The sequence below is a fragment of the Hemiscyllium ocellatum genome, chromosome 6 (assembly GCF_020745735.1).
Source record: "Hemiscyllium ocellatum isolate sHemOce1 chromosome 6, sHemOce1.pat.X.cur, whole genome shotgun sequence".
Taxonomy (NCBI): Eukaryota; Metazoa; Chordata; class Chondrichthyes; order Orectolobiformes; family Hemiscylliidae; genus Hemiscyllium; species Hemiscyllium ocellatum.
The window spans coordinates 88027860-88048996 of NC_083406.1; the positions used below are offsets into that span (position 1 = coordinate 88027860).

Here is a 21137-nt window from a genome sequence, read left to right on the forward strand (position 1 = left end):
GACATCACTAACCTACAGGAGCACAAATCCTCAGGTTTCCCCGCCCCCACGCCGTCTTTCGTCACTACACGTAACCCCGCCCCCACGCAAACCTTCGTCACCACGCATAACCCCGCCCCCACACCGACTTTCGCCATCACACGTAACCCCGCCCCCACGCTTATTTCCGTCACGACGCATGACCCCGCCCCCACGCTTGATTCCGCCCCCACATCGAGCAACGTCACCACGTCTAACTCCGTCCCTACTTCGATCTCTGTCCCCGCCCCCAGCTCCAGTCCCACACCAGGTCCTAGCTTCCAACCATGCCGGATTTTCACCATCCCTCCAGATCTCCCCCTCTCTGAGGATGAAAGATCAGTCCTCAGCAGGGGCCTCACCTTCATTCCCCTACGCCCTCGGATTAATGAGTTCAACACGCGCCGAGATATTGAACAATTCTTCCGCCGCCTTCGCCTCCGTGCCTACTTTCACAACCAAGACTCCCGCCCACCCTCTGACGACCCCTTCTCCCGCCTCCAATACACCCCATCCACCTGGACACCCCGTGCTGGCCTCCTACCCACCCTCGACCTCTTTATAGCCAACTGCCGCCGTGACATTAACCGACTCAACCTGTCCACCCCTCTCACCCACTCCAACCTCTCTCCCTCAGAACGTGCAGCCCTCCACTCCCTCCGCTCCAATCCCAACCTCACCATCAAACCCGCAGACGAGGGAGGCGCGGTGGTAGTTTGGCGCACTGACCTTTATACCGCTGAGGCCAAACGCCAGCTCGCGGACGCCTCCTCTTATCGCCCTCTTGACCACGACCCCACCTCCCACCACCAAACCATCATCTCCCAGACCATCCATGACCTCATCACCTCAGGGGATCTCCCATCCACCGCCTCCAACCTCATAGTCCCACAACCCCGCACCGCCCGTTTCTACCTCCTGCCCAAAATCCACAAACCTGCCTGCCCCGGCCGACCCATTGTCTCAGCCTGCTCCTGCCCCACCGAACTCATCTCCCAATACCTCGACACGGTCCTGTCCCCTTTAGTCCAAGAACTCCCCACCTACATTCGGGACACCACCCACGCCCTCCACCTCCTCCAGGATTTTCGCTTCCCCGGTCCCCAACGCCTTATTTTCACTATGGACATCCAGTCCCTGTACACCTCCATCCCCCATCACAAAGGACTCAAAGCCCTCCGCTGCTTCCTTTCCCGCCGCACCAACCAGTACCTTTCCACTGACACCCTCCTTCGACTGACTGAACTGGTCCTCACCCTGAATAACTTCTCTTTTCAATCCTCCCACTTCCTCCAAACTAAAGGAGTTGCCATGGGCACCCGCATGGGCCCCAGCTATGCCTGCCTCTTCGTAGGGTATGTGGAAGGGGATCTTTGGAGGGAGCAAAGATGGATCATCCAGTTGACACTTGCCTGAAGTAGTTGTTCTGTCTTCAAACACTACATCTTTTATACTGATTCAATAATTGCTCCTCAGTGTTGAGGATGGGAACATTTGTGGCGCATCCACCTTAAACAATATTAGTGAATCAGATGGTTTTTATGACAATCATCATTGAGCTAGCTTTTCTTTATTAAGCAGAAGTTTCACCATCTTTCTCTGCACTGACCTCACTGGTATAACATTGCAAATGTAATGCTTAATAGTCAGGATTGCTTTAGCTGATGTCCCTTGTACCTGTTAATGTTGACAGATTCATGAGGTCTTTGGTTCTATTCTGTATGTTAACTTCAACATTACAAAAGTTAGTACCCTTCACAAAGTACTAAATTGCCTAGAAAGTAATTTGGAAAATTGGCATTGTTAAAGTTTCCGTTTAATGCTTTATAGAAACTCATTTTTCACACTAAACATGGAAAGATTAAAAGGAATTCTAACCAATGTGTTGATGTTTTAATGGAAAACCAGCAGAAAACAGCTAGATGCAAAATCTTGCAGAGTTCATTAATCCTCCAACCTCTATAGTTTGACAAAATTTAATTTTGTATTTACTATATTTTACTAATATTTACAAAAGGGTATATTGGAATAAACATTGATTCAGTAATGCAGTGACAGCTGGAATTATGAGAACTGAGAAAATGCCAGCAACATTGAACAAATTTGTCTTGCTTCACAGGAAAAGGCACAAATTACATTTGGGAGCTAAAGTATATTCAAGGGGCTATTGATGAATTGAATGTACTTAATCCTGTTGATATTAATTGAGAAAAACTAAATGGACTAAGAAGCCTAGTTCCTAAAAAAAATGGTAGCAATTGAGATAGGATTACAATTTTCCAAAACTATGTTGATTCTAAAAGAGTCCTAGCGGATTTAAAGTTATCAAGTATGTTAGTATTCAAGAAAGGAGGGAGGAGTCTGAGATGGTCCAGGTAAATTTGAGGTCGGGGTGGAAGGTATTGGTAAAGTGGATGAACTGTTCAACCTCCTCGTGGGAGCATGAGGCAGCGCCGATACAGTCATCGATATAGCGGAGGAAAAGGTGGAGGGTGGTGCCAGTGTAGCTGTGGAAGATGGACTGTTCCACATATCCTACGAAGAGGCAGGCATAGCTAGGGCCCATGCAAGCGCCCATGACTACTCCTTTGGTTTGGAGGAAGTGGGAGGATTGGAAAGAGAAGTTGCTCAGGGTGAGGACCAGTTCAGTCAGTCGAAGGAGGGTGTCAGTGGAAGGGTACTGGTTGGTGCAGAGGGCTTTGAGTCCTTCATGATGGGGGATGGAGGTGTACAGGGACTGGATGTCCAAGGTGAAGATAAAGCGTTGGGGACCGGGGAAGAGAAAATCATGGAGGAGTTGGAGGGCGTGGGTGGTGTCTCGAACGTAGGTGGGGACTTCTTGGACTAAGGGGGACAGGACTGTGTCGAGGTATATAGAGATGAGTTCTGTGGGGCAGGAGCAGGCTGAGACAATGGGTCAGCTGAGGCAGTCAGGTTTGTGGATTTTGGGCAGGAGGTAGAAAAGGGTGGTGCAGGGTTGTGGGACTATGAGTTTGGAGACGGTGGATGGGAGATCCCCTGAGGTGATGAGGTTATGGATGGTCTGGGAGATGATGGTTTGGTGGTGGGAGGTGGGGTCATGGTCAAGGGGGCAGTAGGAGGAGGTGTCCGCGAGCTGGCGTTTAGCCTCAGCGGTGTAAAGGTCGGTGCACCAAACTACTACTGCGTATCCCTTGTCTGCAGGTTTGATAGTGAGGTTGGGGTTGGAACAGAGGGAGCGGAGGGCCGCACGTTCCGAGGGTGAGGTTAGAGTGGGTGGAGAGGTTGAGGCAGTTAATGTCGCGGCGGCAATTGGCTATGAAGAGATCAAGGGCAGGTAAGAGGCCAGCACGGGGTGTCCAGGTGGATGGGTTGTGTTGGAGGTGGGAGAAGGGGTTGTCAGAGGGTGGTCGAGAATCCTGGTCGAAGAAGTAGGCGCGAAGGAGGCAGAAGAATTGTTCGATATCTTGCCGCGTGTTGAACTTGTTAATCCGAGAGTGTAGGAGGTTGAAGGTGAGGCCTCTGCTGAGGACTGATCTTTCATCCTCAGAGAGGGGAAGGTCTGGAGGGATGGTGAAAATACAGTAGGGCTGCGAGCTAGGACCCGGTGTGGGGCTGGAGTTGGGAGTGGGGGTGGGGTTTGGCGTGGGGGCGGGGACGGAGATCGGCGAGGGGGCAGGGTTAGGCTTGCGGACGGGTGCGGAGATCGGCGTGGGGGTGGAGTTAGGCGTGGTGACGGAGGTTGATGTGGGGGCGGAGACATATGCGGCGTGGTGGTTGTGTAGGTTAGTGATGTCACTGGGAGCGGAAGTGGCTGTGGCGACGGCAGAACGGTGTTCCCGACAGCCGTGGACCCTGTGGAGGCCATTGTCATTTCTGCCACCTCCAAACAGACCCCATCGTCAGAGATATATTTCCCATCCCTCCCCCCCCCCCCCCCCCCCCCCCCCCCCCCACCCCCATCAGCGTTCCAAAAATACCACTCCCTCCGTGACTCCTTCATCAGGTCCACACACCCCAACCTCCACTCCCAGCACCTTCCCCTGCCACCACAAGAAATGCAAAACTTGCGCCCACACCTCTCCCCTTACTTCCCTCCAAGGCCCCAAGGGATCCTTCCATATCCGCCACAAATTCGCCTGCACCCCCACACACACCATTTACTGCATCCGCTGCACCCGATGTGGCCTCCTCTATGTTGGGGAGACAGGCCGCCTACTTGCGGAATGTTTCAGGGAACACCTCTGGGACACCTGGACCAACCAACCTAACCACCCGGGTGGCTCAACACTTCAACTCCCCGTCCCACTCCGCGCAAGGACATGCAGGTCCTTGGACTCCTCCATTGCCAGACCATAGCAACACGACGGCTGGATTAAGAGCGCCTCATCTTCCGCCTAGGAACAAGGGATGAACCTAGATTTCTCCAGTTTCCTCATTTCCCCTTCCACACACACACACACACACACACACACACACACACACACACCCCCGCCCCACTTGTCTCAGTCAAATCCCTCGAACTCAGCACCGCCTTCCTAACCTGCAATCTTCTTCCTGACCTCTCCGCCCCCATCCCCACTCCGGCCTATCACCATCATCTTGACCTCCTTCCACCTATCGCATTTCCAACCCCCTCCCCCAAGTCCCTCCTCCCTACCTTTTATCTTAGCCTGCTGGACACACTTTCCTCATTCCTGAAGAAGGGCTTATGCCCGAAACGTCGACTCTCCTCCTTAGATGCTGCCTGACCTGCTGCATTTTTCCAGCAATACATTTTCAGCTACAAAAGTGAGAAAGTCTAGCTACAACTGTACAGTGCGTTGGTCATATCACATCAAGTACTATGTATGGTTTTGGTCTCCCTACTTAAGGAGGAATAAACTTTTTTTAGATTAGATAAGATTACTTACAGTGTGGAAACAGGCCATTCGGCCCAACAAGTCCACACCGACCCGCCGAAGTGCAACCAACCCATACCCCTACATTTACCCCTTACCTAACACCACGGGCAATTTAGCATGGCCAATTCACCTGACCCGCACATCTTTGGACTGTGGGAGGAAACCGGAGCACCCAGAGGAAACCCACGCAGACACGGGGAGAACGTGCAAACTCCACACAGTCAGTCGCCTGAGTCGGGAATTGAACCCAGGTCTCAGGCGCTGTGAGGCAGCAGTGCTAACCACTGTGCCACCGTGCCGCCCACATGCCACCGTGCCGCCCACAAACAGTTCACGAGGTCGATTCCTGGAATGAAGGTATTGTTTCTTCTAAAATGCACCAAATGGCCTGTCAATATAAGCAATCCTGTAGAGGGTTTGTTTTCCCCACTCAAACATGTTCTTGCTACTTTTTACGTTTAACAGACTTTGGATTTTTAGATAATTAAACAGACCATCTAAGTACTTCACAAGCATTTACATTTGCTCCAGAAATTTCTGACTCTATATTTAAGTCCTTTCAAAAAGCACTAATTTAAAACACAGCTGCTTAGTTTGAGTTAAAATTTCTGCCTGTGAGATTTCCACCCCTTTCTTCTGTGGGCAAGGAGAAAAGGATCTGTCAAAAATAGGGATGGGACTTCAAGATCCAAGTCTTAGAGTTATAGAGATGTTCAGCACTGTAACGGACCCTTCGGTCCAACTTGGCCATGCCGATCGGATATCCCAAAATTAATCTAGTCCCATTTGTCAGCGCATGTCTCGTATCCCTCTAAACCCTTCCCATTCGTGTACCCACACAGATGCCTTATGAAATGTTGTAATTATTCCAGACTCCTCCTCTTTCTCTAGCAGTTCATTCCATACATGCACAATCCTTTGTGTGAAAAAGTTACCCCTTAGATCCCTTTTAAATATATTCCCTTTCTCCCTAAATTTATGCACCCTAGTTCTGGAGTCCCCAAAACAGGGAAAAGACCTTATCTATTTACCCTAACCATACCCCTCATGATTTTATAAATCTCTGGAAGGTCACCCCTCAACTTCTGACGCTCCAGGGAAAAGACTGGCGAGTCTAATACTGGTGGTGTGCAAGTTGTTGAAGGGAATCCTGATGGACAGGGTTTACGTGTATTTGGATAGGCAAGAACTGATAGTCAACATGGCTTTGTGTGAGGGAAATCATGTCTCACTAACATGATTTGAGTTTTTTGAAGGAGTAACAAAGAGGATTAAATGAGGGCAGAGCAGTGGGCGTGATCTACATGGAAGTCAGGCGTTCAACAAGGTTGTTTATGGTAGACTGGTTAACAAGGTTATATCACATGGAATACAGAGAGAAAAGCCATTTAGATTCAGAACTGTATCGAAGGTAGAAGACAGAGGGTGGTGTTGGAGATTGGTTTTCAGACTGGTCGCCTGTGACCATTGGTGTGTCACAAGGATCCAGCCTTTCCCTATAGTTCAAACCCATCATACCTGGCAACATCCTTGTAAATCTTTTCTGAACCCTTTCAACATCCTTCCTGTAGGAGGAAGACCAGAATTGCATGCAATATTCCAAAAGTTGCCTTAGCAATGTCCAGTATAGCTGCAACATGATCTCCCGACTCCTATACGCAATATTCTGACCAATAAAAGAAAGTATACCAAATGCCTTTTTTACTATCTTATCTACCTGTTACTCCATTTTCAAGAATCTATGAACCTGCACTCCAAGGTCTGTTTGTTCAGCAACATTCTCCAGGACCTTACCATTAAATGTAATAAGCTCTGCCCTGATTTGCCTTTCCAAAATGCAGCACCTTACATTTATCTAAATTAAACTTCATCTGCCATATCTCAGCCCATCTGATCAAGAGTCAAATGTGTGGTGATGAAAAAGGCAGCATCGGAGAAGCAGGAGAGTCGACGTTTTGAGCATGAGCTCTTCATCAGGATTCCTTCTGTGCTCTCGGACCCTCTGATTCACTAGAACTTACCATATAATACAAATTGGAATGAGGCATAAACAAGCAGCCAGCATAAAGCTGAAGCCTGTAAATCCATGGAAGGTGGCAGCATAAACATTATTGAAAACTATGGAGGAAACGGTAGCACTTAAATTTTCAAGACAAGCAACACAGGCAAACAGAACACCTGCAAATGAAGAATGAAACCATGTTAATGATGGCACAAAGAAAGAATCTCTTGAAAAATCATACTCTAATTCAGGTTGCTTCTTCAACAAAAACAACTTTCTTTTGTGAAAGATGGTTATATAAAACATAACCCAGTTTGGCTGAATGACTTGGATTTAAAAAAAACCCAGAGGTTTCTGCATTGGATCATGGTGTCATTGGGGCAATAACAGGCTCACGGTGGCTTCATCAGTAGCCGTCAAGATAGTGCTACCTCTTACCTAAAGGCAGTAATTTTACAAAACTGTGCTCCTAGCATAGAGTTTCCTCAAGCCAGGAGGCATGGCAAATACACTTGTTATTTCCTAATGATAAATAAATGAAAAGTCATAGGAAGCACATAGCCAAACCTCTAATATATGTTCCAAAACTTAAAGCAGTATGTCAGTGATTTTTTTATTTAATGAAGCTGATCACTGTACAGCCAAACAAAATTAAGTATTTAAAACTAAAAGAAGTCAAGCTATAGATATATTTTTAACGACGCAGCACATTTTCTTATGATACAATGTCTAAAAGAATAGACTGATGGCAGTGTTAAAAAGTGTGATGCTGGAAAAACAGCCAGCCAGCCAGCCAGTCAGAGGAGCAGGAACGTCAATGTTTTGAGCGTAACCTCTTCTTCAGAATTCCTGATGCCTGACTGGCGGTGCTTTTCCAGCACCTCACTTTTTGACTCTGATCTCCAGCAACTGCAGTCCTCACTTTCTCCCATCTGTTTAAGGGCCCAATGTAGCCTGAGGTAACCTTCTTTGCTGTCCACTACATCTCCAATTTTAGTGTCATCTGTAAACTTACTAACCACATCTCCTATGTTCACATCCAAATCATTTATATAAATGACAAAAAATATTGGACTCAATGCTGATCCTTGTGGGACACCACTGGTCACAGGCCTCCAGTTTGAAAAGCAATCCTCCACCACCACCCTCTGTTTTCTACCTTTGAGCTAGTTCTAAATCTAAATGGCTAGTTCTCCCTGTATTCTATGTAGTATAACCTTGCTAACCAATCGACCGTGAGGAACCTTGTCGAATGCCTTACTGAAGTCCATATAGCCCACCGCTCTGCCTCATTAATTCCCTTCATTACTCCTTCAAAAGACTCAAGTTAGTGAGACATGATTTCTCTCACACAAAGCCATGTTGACTATCCATAATCAGTCCTTGCCTATCCAAATACGTGCAATTTCGGTCCTTCAGGATTCCCACCCACACCTTGCCTACCACCGAGATCAGGCTCACCGATCTATAGTTCCCTGGTTTTTCCTTGTCCATTATTTTTATAGATCTCTGAAATTGGCTGGACTCTGAGAAAATTTGACCCATCGTGCCAGAACAAAGAGTCAGGCAATTCGGATGGAAATGAGAATTTTTTTTTCATTCTAAGTAAGCCCTTGTATATCCTTGAGATTCTCTATCCCACAGAGCTGTGATTTCATTGTACCTGATCATTTCAAGGCTGAGATTGATCGATCTTTGGATATTTAATAGAATTAAAGGTTCTGGAGAATAGATTGAAATATAAAGTAGAGATTGAAGTTTGGTTGTTAGCTTCAGGGGCGTATTAGGCATGAAGGGCCTTATGACCTACTCCTGCTCTTATTTCTTATGTTCTTCTGATTGGAGGAATATTTGGAGTTAGTTTTGTTGCTGTATGTGTATATGCTTCAAGATGGATAAATGACAAAGGTTTGGAAGGCCCCGCTGAAGTCTTGGTAAATTGTTGCAGTGCTCTTGTAGTTAGTAAACCCTGGAGCTACAGTGTGCCAGTGATGGAGAGATTGAATGTTTATGCAGTTGAATGATCTCATTAGTGCTTGGTATGATTCCAGGCAAAGGCAAGTTTTTGCCTTGATTTCTATTGACTTCAGTTTTACCCGGGATCCTAGCTGTCCCATTCTGTGAAATAAGGCCCTTGTTTCACTGCTGGAATTTATATTCTTGTTTATGTATGGACCGCAGTTGTACTGAGCTTTTGAACTGAAAGGCTCTGGCAGAACTGAAACTAAGTAATGGTTTCATCTTTACTGAAACTTGGCTGAGCGGTACATTAATTTTGTTCTTCTTTAACTTGTGTTTTCTGTCTTGCAGGAGGTGCAAAATGGAAGGCTGTTTCGGCTACTAGCAAAACTGGGAACCATCAATGAGAGGCCAGAGTAAGCTTTATTAGCAGAAAATCAAGCTAGAATGTGACGCTCCAGGTTTATTTTTTGCCATCTCTCTACTCTTACCTTACTGGTACCCTACTCCTCCCTTTCTATTTTTTTTTCCTTTCTGAATATCATCTTGCATTTAGCCTAGGCCAGACCCTCATCTCTAAGAGAAAAAAACAGAAGTTGCTGGAAAAGTTGAGCAGGTCTGGCAGCATCTGTGAAGAGAAATCAGAATTAACATGTCAGGTCTGGTGACCATTCTCAGAACTCTCCTGAGAAAGGATCACCGGACCTGAAATGTTAACTCCGATTTCTCTTCACAGATGCTGCCAGACCTGCTGAGCTTTTCCACATCTTCTGTCTTTGTTCAGGTTTCTATGGTTTTGTCATGATTCTCAGAACATTTAATAAGATCAGGTTTGATAGCCAAACAATAGAAGCACAAATGCACACTTCAGTCTCGACAGAGTGGACCCATTTTTTTCTTTTCCATCTATCATTTACCCCAATTTTAAATAGTTATTATTCCTTCACTGTCATTAGCGTGTCCTTTGTTTTTCACTCTGGTCCCCCTCACGATCTGTTCCACTCTTCCTTCCACTATGCTTACAGCATTAAAAACACTATTTCCCAACGGCTTTTAGTTTTGAAGAAGAGTTATAGCAGACTCAACATTAACTATTCCTCCTGCCACTGATGCTGCCAGACCAGTTGAATTTCTCTAGCACATTGTTTTTGTTTCAGATATCAAATGTCTGCAGTATATTGCTTTTATGTTAGTTCAAAATTGTTTTTCATTATAGGCTATGCAACTATAAATGAGAATTTGCTAAGATTGCTCCACTGTCATCATGTTAATTTGACTGTCAGGTCCCTCTGATTTCTAAATATGCATCCGCTATCTTTATAGTTGTCTTGGGTATGAGGTTTATGTAATTACTCTGCTCGTAATATTTTAATATTGAATGTTAGAAAATAATTATGTTCAGTCCATCACCAGGATCAAATGCTTCCATTCTCAAAGTATTACTTGACAGTGCCTCACTTAATCTGCTCCTAGCCTCATGCTTTGTTACTTAGAAGTTTGGCTATTGTGTCTAGGTTAGCATCCGTCTTCCATGACTCGAACATTATCTCATCCTAAAGTGCTGCCCATATCCAAACTCTCACCAAGTGCTACATATTTGTTACATTTGTGTTTACTGACCTACATTGACTTCTGGGAGAAAGTGAGGTCTGCAGGTGCTGGAGATCAGAGCTGAAAATGTGTTGCTGGAAAAGCGCAGCAGGTCAGGCAGCATCCAAGGAACAGGAGATTCGACATTTCGGGCATAAGCCTGAAGAAGGGCTTATGCCCGAAACGTCGAATCTCCTGTTCCTTGGATGCTGCCTGACCTGCTGCGCTTTTCCAGCAACACATTTTCAGCTCTACATTGACTTCTGGTCTATCATTACCTCAATTTTCAAATTATTATTCTTGTTTTCAGATGCTTCCATTGCTGTTTCTCAGTATGATAATCCTTCAAGATATGTGTGCTGCTCTAAATATGGTCTTTTCACCATTCCTGATTTTAGTTTTGATCTGCGGTTCGTGGCTGTGCCTTCAACTGCAATTGCTGTCAGCTTTGAAATTCTGTTCCCAAAACTTGCTGCCATTTCATGGTAGTTTAAGAGGTTTTTTTCAAAGCTATTATTTTGCAGATACTTCTGCCATTATGCCTGTTATGGATCATTATGAAGTGTTTGCTATGTTGAAGGTAGTGGGTAAATGCAAGTTGCTGCTTCGCCCTTTTATATCTAAAGAAATTAAATGTAGACAGCTATACTTCATAATGATGCAACAGTGATTCAAAATTTGAGCATTTTTTGTTTTGATCAGAACCTAACAATTGTATCTTTTTTAATCTGTTCTTGGGTTGTGGTGGTTGCTGACAGCACCAAACTTTTACTTCCCTTTCCTCATTGCCCTTGAGAGGTGGAGGCAATCAAAAGGGAATTGGATGATTATTTAAAAGCAATAATCTGCAGAGAAAAGGCATAAGGAAAGTATTTGAAAGGGTCCTCATTTGGAGAGTAGAGCAGACACGATGGGATGAATGACTTCCACCACTACAAGAATTCTTAAATTCCAGAGTGAAAGGTGACTTTAATAGCTTAATTTCAATATTATAAATGCATCTGCAATGCTGTTAGGGAGAGAGTTCTTGGATTTTAACTCCATGACTTTAAGAACAAATATATAACTTTCAGTTAGGATCATTCATGAATTGATAGCAGGATTGTAATTAATTTGCTCTTGTTCTTCTAGATGATAGAAGCCCTGGTTTTGGAAGGTGTTGATAAAGGACTTTTGTGAGTTGCTGCAGAGGATCTTGTAGATCAGGCTTTTCCAGTGGGCTGCCTGGGTGGAGGGTTCCTATGAGGCCCCCATGCTGATACTCAAAATATGGACACATTTGGAAAATAGCAATCACATTATTGCTATTTTATGGTGGAATAATATTATGTCGGACAGGATAAAGAGCAGGCAATGATTAAGATTCCTGACTGTAAAACAGCAGATTTTATCGATATAAAAATTGAACTGGAACATGTTGATTGGAAACACATTTTGGTGGATAAAGCAGTAGATGAAAAATGGGAGAATTTCAAAGAGATGAATAGGGTGCAAGCCAAATGCCTACTGAGAAATAAAACATGATGCATCCAAAGCTAGAATACCTTGAATGATTAATGATATTGATGGGGAAATAAGGATGAAGTAAAAAAGAGGTAAATGATGCATACCAGAATAATACCAATAGAATCAGAAATGTATCTCCAATGCAGAGACAGACTAAAGTTGGAATAAGAAATGGTAAGAGGAAGCTTGAAGACAGGATGTCATGTTGTGCTAAAACCAATAATAAAATGTTGAGCAAATACATTGATAGCAAAAGATTAATGAAGGATAGAGCGATTCTCATAAAGAACAGACAGGGTAAGCTATTTACTGAAGCAAAGAGCATGGCAGAGATACTAAATGAGCACTTTGCTTCTGTCTTTACCAAACTGGAACACGGTAACAATGGCCGATTTGAAAATATGGGTGTTGAACAATTCAGCATGAAAATGGTTGATGAGAAGAGGTGCTAAAAAGGTTGGCAGAACTCCAAGGTGGAGAAGTCAGCAGACCTGGATGGGATGCATCCTAGGTTGCAGAGAGAAGTAAGGGAACGAAGTGCAGAGCTATTGACAGAATTTTTCAGGCCTTTCTGGACACAGGATTGGTGCTGAAGGACTGGAGGATTGCAAATTTGACACCATTATTTAAGAAAGGGACAAAGGATAACCCAGGAAACTGTAGACCTGTAAATGTGATGTCAGTAGTGTGCAAACTGGTGAAAGCCATAATACAGGATTAGGTAAAAATACATTAATTCTAGACAGTCAACATGGCTTTGGCTCTGACAAATTTAATGGAATTCTTTGACAATGTGATTCAGACAGTGGATGAGGGTAATGCTGTGGATGTTGCATATTTGGACTTTCAGGATATATTTGATATGGTGGAACATGGTAGGTTGATTTGCAAATTAGAAATATTTGGAATTGATATGTCCTTGGCAGCATGGATTATAAATTGGTTAAAAGATATGAAATAGAGGATAGGTATAAATGGGCATTTCTCAGATTGAAGACAAGTTGAAAGTGGTGTCCTTCAGGGATCCGTGTTGGGATCCTTGCTTTTTCTGATTTGGAGATGGGTGTTGACGACAAAATCTCGAAATTTGCGGGTGATACTAAACCAGAGAGGTTAGTGAAATGTGACAATCATATTGAGTGATATTAGAGTGCCATTGGCAAGTTGGTCCAGTGGGCAGAGGCCTGTCAGATGAATTTCAAAGCAGAGAAGTGTGAGGTAATTTTATTTTTGTAAAAGATAAATGGAGAGACAATACAGGCTCAATGGTACAACTTTGACCAGAGGAACCTCAGGGTTCACATGCATACTTCTCTGAAGATGGCCAGGCAAGTTAATACAGTTGTTAAGAATGCTGATAAGATCCTGGGATTTACTAAGAGTCATAGAGCATAAAAGTAAGGAAGTGATGTTGCACTTCTATAGATCATTGGTCAGACCACGTTTGGAGTATTTGATTCAATTTGGGGCACCTTATTTAAGGAAGGATGTTAAAGCTCTGTAGAGAGTATAAAGAGATTTATTAGAATGATGTTATGAATTAGGGCTTTTAGATACAAGGAAAGATTAGAGAAATTGGGCTTAATCTTACCTGCTCCCAAGAGAAAAAGAGGTGACCTTATTAAGACATCAAAATTATGAACAAGTTTAATAATGTAAAGAAAGATATTCTGTTTCTACTAGTTGGTATGTTAGCAAGAAGGGATGACAATTTCAGGATTGTCAGCAAGAGAGCTAGGAGTGAAAAAATAAGAAACTTCTTGACTCAGTTTTTAAGATTTGGATATACTGCTTTGGAGAGTGATGGAAGTGGATGCTGAGGATGTTTAAAAGAGAGCTGGATATATATATATTTGCAAATGATTAGTGGGCGGCCTGGTGGCACAGTGGTTAGCACTGCTGCCTCACAGCACCAGAGACCCGGGTTCAATTCCTGTCTCAGGCGACTGACTGTGTGGAGTTTGCACATTCTTCCCGTGTCTGCGTGGGTTTCCTCCGGGTGCTCCGGTTTTCTGCAAGTTAGGTGAATTGGGAGCAGTTTAGATTTCAGCAAAGGAGGACAAAGGGATTGATTAGGGGAGGAGAAGCTTGTAGAAACATCAATCAGTGTGTGGAGAGAAAAAGGATAGTGAAGACAAATGTAGATTTCCCCTTACCATCAGAAACATGGAAAGGTATAATGGAGAATAAGGAGATAACAGACCAATTGTCTTCACCAAGGAGGGCACAAATAACATTCCAAAAATATTGGGAAACACCAGATCTAGTGAGAGGGAGTATCTGAAGGAAATCGTATTAGTAGGGAAATTGACAGGATTCAAACGTGACAAATTGCAAGACCAGATAATCTACATCACAGAATACTTAAGAAAATGCCTGTAGAAGTAATGGATGCATTGGTAGTTATCTTTCAAGATTTTACAAACTCTGAAAAAGTTCCCATGGATTGGATGGTAGCAACACACTATTTGAAAAAGGATATAGAAAACAAGGAATTTATAGACTGGTTGATCTGACATCAGTAGTAGGGAAAATGGAGTCCATTATGAAACATTTAATAACCAAGCACATGGAAAGTGTTGACAGGATTGGACATAATCACTGTGGATTTGCGAAGGGGAAATCATGCTTGACAGAGTTTTTTTGAGGATATGACCAGTAGAGTTGATGAGGCGAAGCCAATGTATCTTGTTTACTTGAACTTTCATAAGCTGTTGATAAAGGCCCATAGAGTGGGGGTAGTGTACTGACGTGTTTAGAGAGCTGGTTGATGGACTGGAACAGAATAGAAATGAATGGGTCTTTTTCCAAATGGCAACCAGGGACTAGAGAGGTACCTGCAGGAATCTTTGCTTGGACTTCAGCTATTCACAGTACACTTGAGTGATTTTAGGTGAAGGGACTAAATGTAATTCTGCACTTTTTTGTAGATGACACAAAGCTAGGTGGGTGGGTGAACTGTGAGGAGGATGCAGAAGTATTTCAGTGTGATTTCAACAAATTGAGTAAATGGATTTCAGATGAAGTATATTGTGGAAATATCAAGTTATCCAAAACGTGAAGGCAGATTGTATCTGAAGGACATTAGATTGGGAAAGGAGGAACTGCAGTGAGACCTTGTTGTGTTTGTACACTAATCGCTGAAAGGTGGGCTTGCAGGAGCAGCAGGCAGTGAAGAAAGCAAATGGTATCTTGGCTTTCACAATGAGAGGATTAGAGTACAGGAGCAATCATAACTTGTTGCAGTTGTACAGGGCCTTGTTGAGTCCACCTGGTGTATTGTATAAAGTTTTGGTCTCCTTATCTGGGGAAGGATGTCTGGCTATGGAGGGAGTGCAGCAAAGGTTTATTGGGCTGATTCTTGGGATGACAGTCCTAACTGATCCAGTCTCTTTATATGTCAGTTCTACATTCATTGGAGTTTAGAAGAATAAGAAGGGACCTCCTAGAAACCCACCATTTTGAGATGTAGCTTCAGGCTTTGGTAGTAGAATTATAACATTCCAGTTTGTTTTGAAGAAGCTTCTAAACTTAATTGAAGCTTTTAACCTATTAATTTCTTGGAATCCTATATGCATGACTTTTTTTTCTAATTTTCTTCTTGATTGTGAGCACCAATTTTACTGTGTGGTTATCTTTCAAACTCCGGTTTATTCGTTAATGTAACCAAGGATTTATCCAAAATTAAAGTTTATTCACTTTATTTGATACGTAATTTTAAATTGGAGAAAGTGAGGACTGCAGGTGCTGGAGATTAGAGTTGAGTGTGGTGCTGGAAAAGCACAGCCCGTCAGGCAGCATCCGAGGGCTCATGCCTGAAACGCCTATTCTGCTGCTTCTCGGATGCGGTGTACTTCCAGCACCACACTCTTGACCATAATTTTAAGTTGTCAAACAAATTGGTAAATTTTGATAGGTGAGATAATGTTGGAGAACTACAACCAAATTGTTTGCTACATTTTCTCATCTAATTTTCTGCATGTTATAAAAACAATACATTGTTTGCTTACAAGCAACAATGATGTCTTAATAAATATTTAATTGACGACAAGTTATTTTGCAACACCATTACAATATGCAAGGTAAGTTGTTTTACTGTTTTTCTCTATCTCTGAGGCAAAAGTGCGGTTATTTGGGTCAAGTTAACATATTTAACTTTTCTTTCACCTTACAATTATAAAAATTTGCTGCTGACTGGAGTGATTGAAATTAAGTGGAGGAAAGCCTATTAGCCAAACCGGTAGGATTCTTGCCTAGTTAGAATGTAACATCTCTGAAGAAGGCATTACCTCAGTGATTTTTGTTTTCTTCATTTGGAGTACAACCTGAAGGTATGTTTGAGAATGAAGAGGACTTTACCAGAGATAGGTACATTTGCACATTTGTCAGCTGCCTTATTGCATCAACTGTCTGCTCCTGGTTCCTTCAAAAGGATGAAGATACAGTCACTGAAAGAGACCCAGTTTGTAGCAAAGGCTACTGGGAAGTAACATGAATTCAATAACCTGGTTACTGACACAAAAATGGTTTTATGGTTCTTAATAAATGTATTAATTTGGATGTGGAGATTGACCATATTAAGGGTAAGTTATCTAAAAGTTTTGATTATAGTGAAGCAAGAGTTGTGCTATGTGAAATTAGTTTAACCACGCATCTTGTAAATATTTATCCAATCTGCACCTTAACACCCTACACCAGACTCTTGACAATTATTAACAAAATTGAGCAGTGTTATAGTTCATGCTGATTTCTGCATGATGTGGTAAAGACAATGTATACCATCTTTCTGACAATTGTATATTTAGCTACTTTAAATGATGCAAAAGCAAACAAAGCGTACTTTTTAGTAAGTGCATTCAGTGAATAAAACTGATGAATTTTCACAAATACTGTAACTGTTAATTTAATCAAATATATTAAATAAATTGTTTTGAGAAGCTATTAATTGTAATAAGAAATGTCGTATTTCCTTGTTAAAATTGAAATATTTGATTCAAAAATTATTATAATATTGTTGAAGAAATATCTTTTCATTAACTGAAATACCTCCACCTCTTCCAACATGAAATAACTCCAGACTATTAAAAAAGTGAGTGACAGCATTTCATGATGATGACATTTTTTTCTTCAGGGTAATATTTCAATCCTACAGCTGTGAGTAAGAACCAATAACTTTAATGCTTTCCTTCATCAAGCTTTCACCACTGCACTCGGTCATAAATTTTCAAAGTTAATTATTTTAAACAATGTTATTCCTTTTATTTCCCCCAGTACAATGAATCAGCATATACATTGCAGGATAAAACTTATTGCACTCTCCTCATTTGCTTTTGACATTCCATTTCAAGAAGCTAAAATGTACTTCTGTTTAAAATTCAACATCACATCATGTTATAATACATTGCATTTACGAAGCATGTAATAAAAATTTTATACTGATGTGTGCCTTCTGTGATTGAAAATCTTAGTGTGGGCATTCAACAGACTTACTGCATTCACATTGTACAAATTATTTTGTCAGGTTCCAAAAGGATCCAACGTGGTCAGAGACAGGTGACCGATACTTGTTAAAATTATTCAGAGATCATCTTTTTCACCAGTTGACTGAAACTGGTACTCCATGGATTGACCTCAGTCACATAGTCTCCTGCTTAAATAAGGTAGTGGATCATATGATAATAAAACAGAAATTATTGTTATTTTGGAACTTTGTGAACATTTTTAAAAATTTTACAAGGAATTCTTTCAACTCCTTTTAGTAATCTTAAAAGCATACATTTTGTATTGCGTTTAAGTATGCAATTTCATGTATTTTACTTTTGTGCTTGCTTTTGTTTGAAAGATGATCACTGTTTATTGTTCATTTTTATTCCTCTGCAGTTGGATGCTGGTGTACCAGAAAAAATTAGTCTGGTTTCCAGAGATGAGAAGAGTGTTCTCGTGGTGACATATGCTGATCTGAAGCGTTGTTTTGAAAGCGCTTTCTCAGAACTCCTAGCAGCTTCTAATGGACAGTTGTAGTATTTGCTGTGCTGAGGCAAAACATTGCCGAAGAACAATATAAAGAGCTAATTGCACTACAACTGTATTAATGCCATCTCATTTCACATTTAAAGTACAAATGTAAATGAGCAGCGCTGCTTGCACTTCGGTCAGGTACACTGTTACTTGAAGGAAGAACGTCCATATCACAGGAGCCTAGAACTGCCACCAGAGGTTGTTTCTGTGAAGACTGTTTTTAAATTGGGAAGTGGCATCAGATGCATGATGATCCCAGTTTTATTTTTTCACATGTTTATGCACTAATTTTAAGTTCAAGACTTGTGATCTTTAAGGATGTACCACATGTAATTTTGATGAGGGAAAATCGTTATCTTTAGAATTACTTTCTGGGTAACAGTATATATCCCTAAGGAAGATGTTGAAGTGATTGTACTGCACGCAAGCCTATGGCAAGGACTGGGTGAAAATGCCATTGGATATACTATTTGTGAACTGAACTCCGATGGGTTATATTTCTGGCGAAAGACATGCTGGACTTCAGACCAACTGCCATGTGCTATCACTTAGAAAACCAAACTACAGAAAGCATATTTTTATGAAAATCAGGTGGAATATTAAATGGACGCTATTCTTCTAGGAACTAAACAGCTCCTGTGTGTCAGTGTTGATGGCATCTTTGTGAACTATCACAGCTACACATCTTTCATAACAAAATTAAAAAGTAGCTTTTTTGCTTCATACAGTTACCAGCGCCTTTTTTAACAACAACTTCAGTGTAAGTAATTGGAACAGGTAAGATGCCTCTACATTTATGCAAGCTTTTTTTTATAGGAGACTAATTTTTAAATTGGGTTCAATACCTGAAATGTCAGGAGTGGATTAGGTTTTGTTATGTATCATTTAATTTTGTATAAAGTTCTATTATTTGAACAGCAGCTTTAATAGGGTACTTTACACTGGATATGGAAACAAACAAGGACTTTGTCAAGTACACTTGCACAAAAACACAGCAGTTGTTTCACAGTAGTAACCTGTGCAATTTTGGAATGATTGGGCTGCTGTGCCTTTACAAAACTGTTGCCCCAAAGTTGGCTTTGCAATTAGTCATCTGAATTACAAATATATGAAACTACCTAAAGTGAGATGTTTCTTAAAGTTAGAAACAGAATCGCCTTTTTAGGGAAATTCTTTCAGAATCAATTTCTACATGTGTTATCAAGTACTGAAACTGAACCAGCTGGGAAATGCAGAACATATCAAGACATAATGCAACCAAACAGTCATATGTGACTGCCAATTCCATTGGGCCAAAATATAGAAATGAATCTAAAAGAAATTTAACTCAATCTCATGACTGTGACATGTCTTTTCTTCCCGGTATTAAATCTTTAATCATACGGACTGCTTTGTTGAAGAAATGTTGAAACTGAGGGCAGTACAGCCTTGATAATCGTAAGTTCTTACCCGTTACCCCAGTTTTATAAGCTTAAAATTCTGCATATTGAATTTCAGTGTTGGCAACGTCATTCATGCAAAAGATTTGGAATCTAAACCTGTTTGGCAACCACAACTAGATTTACCTGGTAACAGCAGTTAAAACTAATGGGAAAGGATTACATATATTTGTGATTTTGACACATTTGTATGCATCCTGTGTGAAATTGATTTATCAACAGGCAGTAGAAGCAATTGCAATGCTCCCTCATTTTAGCTGCAAAAAAGTTGAGGGAACTCTGCTATGTTCTTTCAAGGATAATGTCCTAAGTAAAGTTGTGTCAATAGCTCATCTGTTTGACAGAGAAGCAGCTGTTTTTGTATGTTTTGAGAAAAACATTTTTTATAAAATCACAAAAAACAAAAAAAAATGGTATTCTGACAATGAGGAGAAATACTGTATTTATATCATTCTGTGCACTTCAAAAGGTTCTTGTTTCCATATGGTTTCTGAATAATTGCAGAAAGGGGATCATCTGTGGGTATTAAGGGTTGGGAGTGCATGGCCTCCTCACATTCTTAGTATGGACCAATATTTGGGTAACAGGCAGAGGTAAACAGGGCTTAAATTTTGATGTTTACTGAACCAGCACACTGCCTCTGGATTGTCAAAAGCAAAAAAACAATCCCTGAATCTAAAAGAAATTCTGATTACTCTGTTCTTACCTTTTGAATCTGATTTCGTAGTGAGGTAGCTAAATGCCTACAAAGTTCATTTGAATGTATTCCTGATCCAGCCCAAATCAGCATTTGTACATCAAACTTTACATTCTTTACTCCTTTGTTACCATAGCTAACATTTCTCATCACCATGTGATTTTAAGTCCTGATCTGTGAAATTTTTTCATAGATGTCTATTTCAGAGGGTTCCAATATTCTGAACTGTTTCAGATTCATACAATTTTAAAATACTTGCAGTTGAGCTTTGAAGTCAATATTGATTTCTCAAACAAAATTTTGGCCATCTGCACTTAAATTGGCTTACCACTATTGCAAAATAGTTTAGGATGGCTTTGAATATGGTGAGTAACGTGCTACCTTTTGATGATCCAGTACCAGCCCTTAAAATCATATGGTGACTTCAATTTTTGAAATCATGTATGGTTTGAAAATTCATTTCAGTTATATACAGGGTTTTCAGTTGCCTAATGCTGTTTGAAACAATCCACATATGTATTACTTAAAAACTTGTTTTATATATTCTGTCAGTAACAGTTTTTGTTTTGTAAGAAAACCTTGTAAGCATATTCTGCGCATGTTCCACTTCAGCCTTATTTTGTTTATTTGTAAAGAAAAATGTCCTGAAACCAGCTATCACAAAAGTATCAATCTGTCTGTATGACCCCTCCTCAATGTTAAATGTTACCACATCTGATTTAAACTTTTGTGTGTACAGCAGTATTTTAATAAAGAATACCAGAATTCAGTCTTGCCTATATGTTTCTTTTGTTCAGGGTTGTGGATGTTGCTGTTTAGACCAGCATTTATTGTCCATCTCTAATTGCCTGGTGAAGATGTTAAAGAGCTGCCTCCTTGAACTGCTGCAATCTTTGGGCTATGGGTCCCTGGATTTTGAAAAGTAACAAAGTAACTACTAAATTGAAAATGTAGATATCAGCATTTTGTATAAAAATTAGCTTCAGTATTTTGGAATTTACCAGATATTACTTTGAAGGTTTGCA

At 41.4% G+C, this 21137-nt stretch overlaps 1 protein-coding gene across 2 annotated transcripts in view; it reads left to right on the top strand.

The window, feature by feature from the left end:
- The window catches only part of pan3 (poly(A) specific ribonuclease subunit PAN3), a 172783-nt gene extending 151902 nt beyond the window's left edge, over positions 1–20881 (top strand). For both annotated transcript variants that reach the window (XM_060826115.1, XM_060826117.1), the window contains exons 16-18: positions 9214–9278; positions 17480–17618; positions 17839–20881. In XM_060826115.1, coding sequence (XP_060682098.1) covers positions 9214–9278; positions 17480–17618; positions 17839–17979 — 345 coding nt within the window. In that variant the 3' untranslated portion in view covers positions 17980–20881. The remainder of the gene's footprint in view (positions 1–9213; positions 9279–17479; positions 17619–17838) is intronic.
- The last annotated feature ends 256 nt before the right edge of the window (positions 20882–21137 follow it).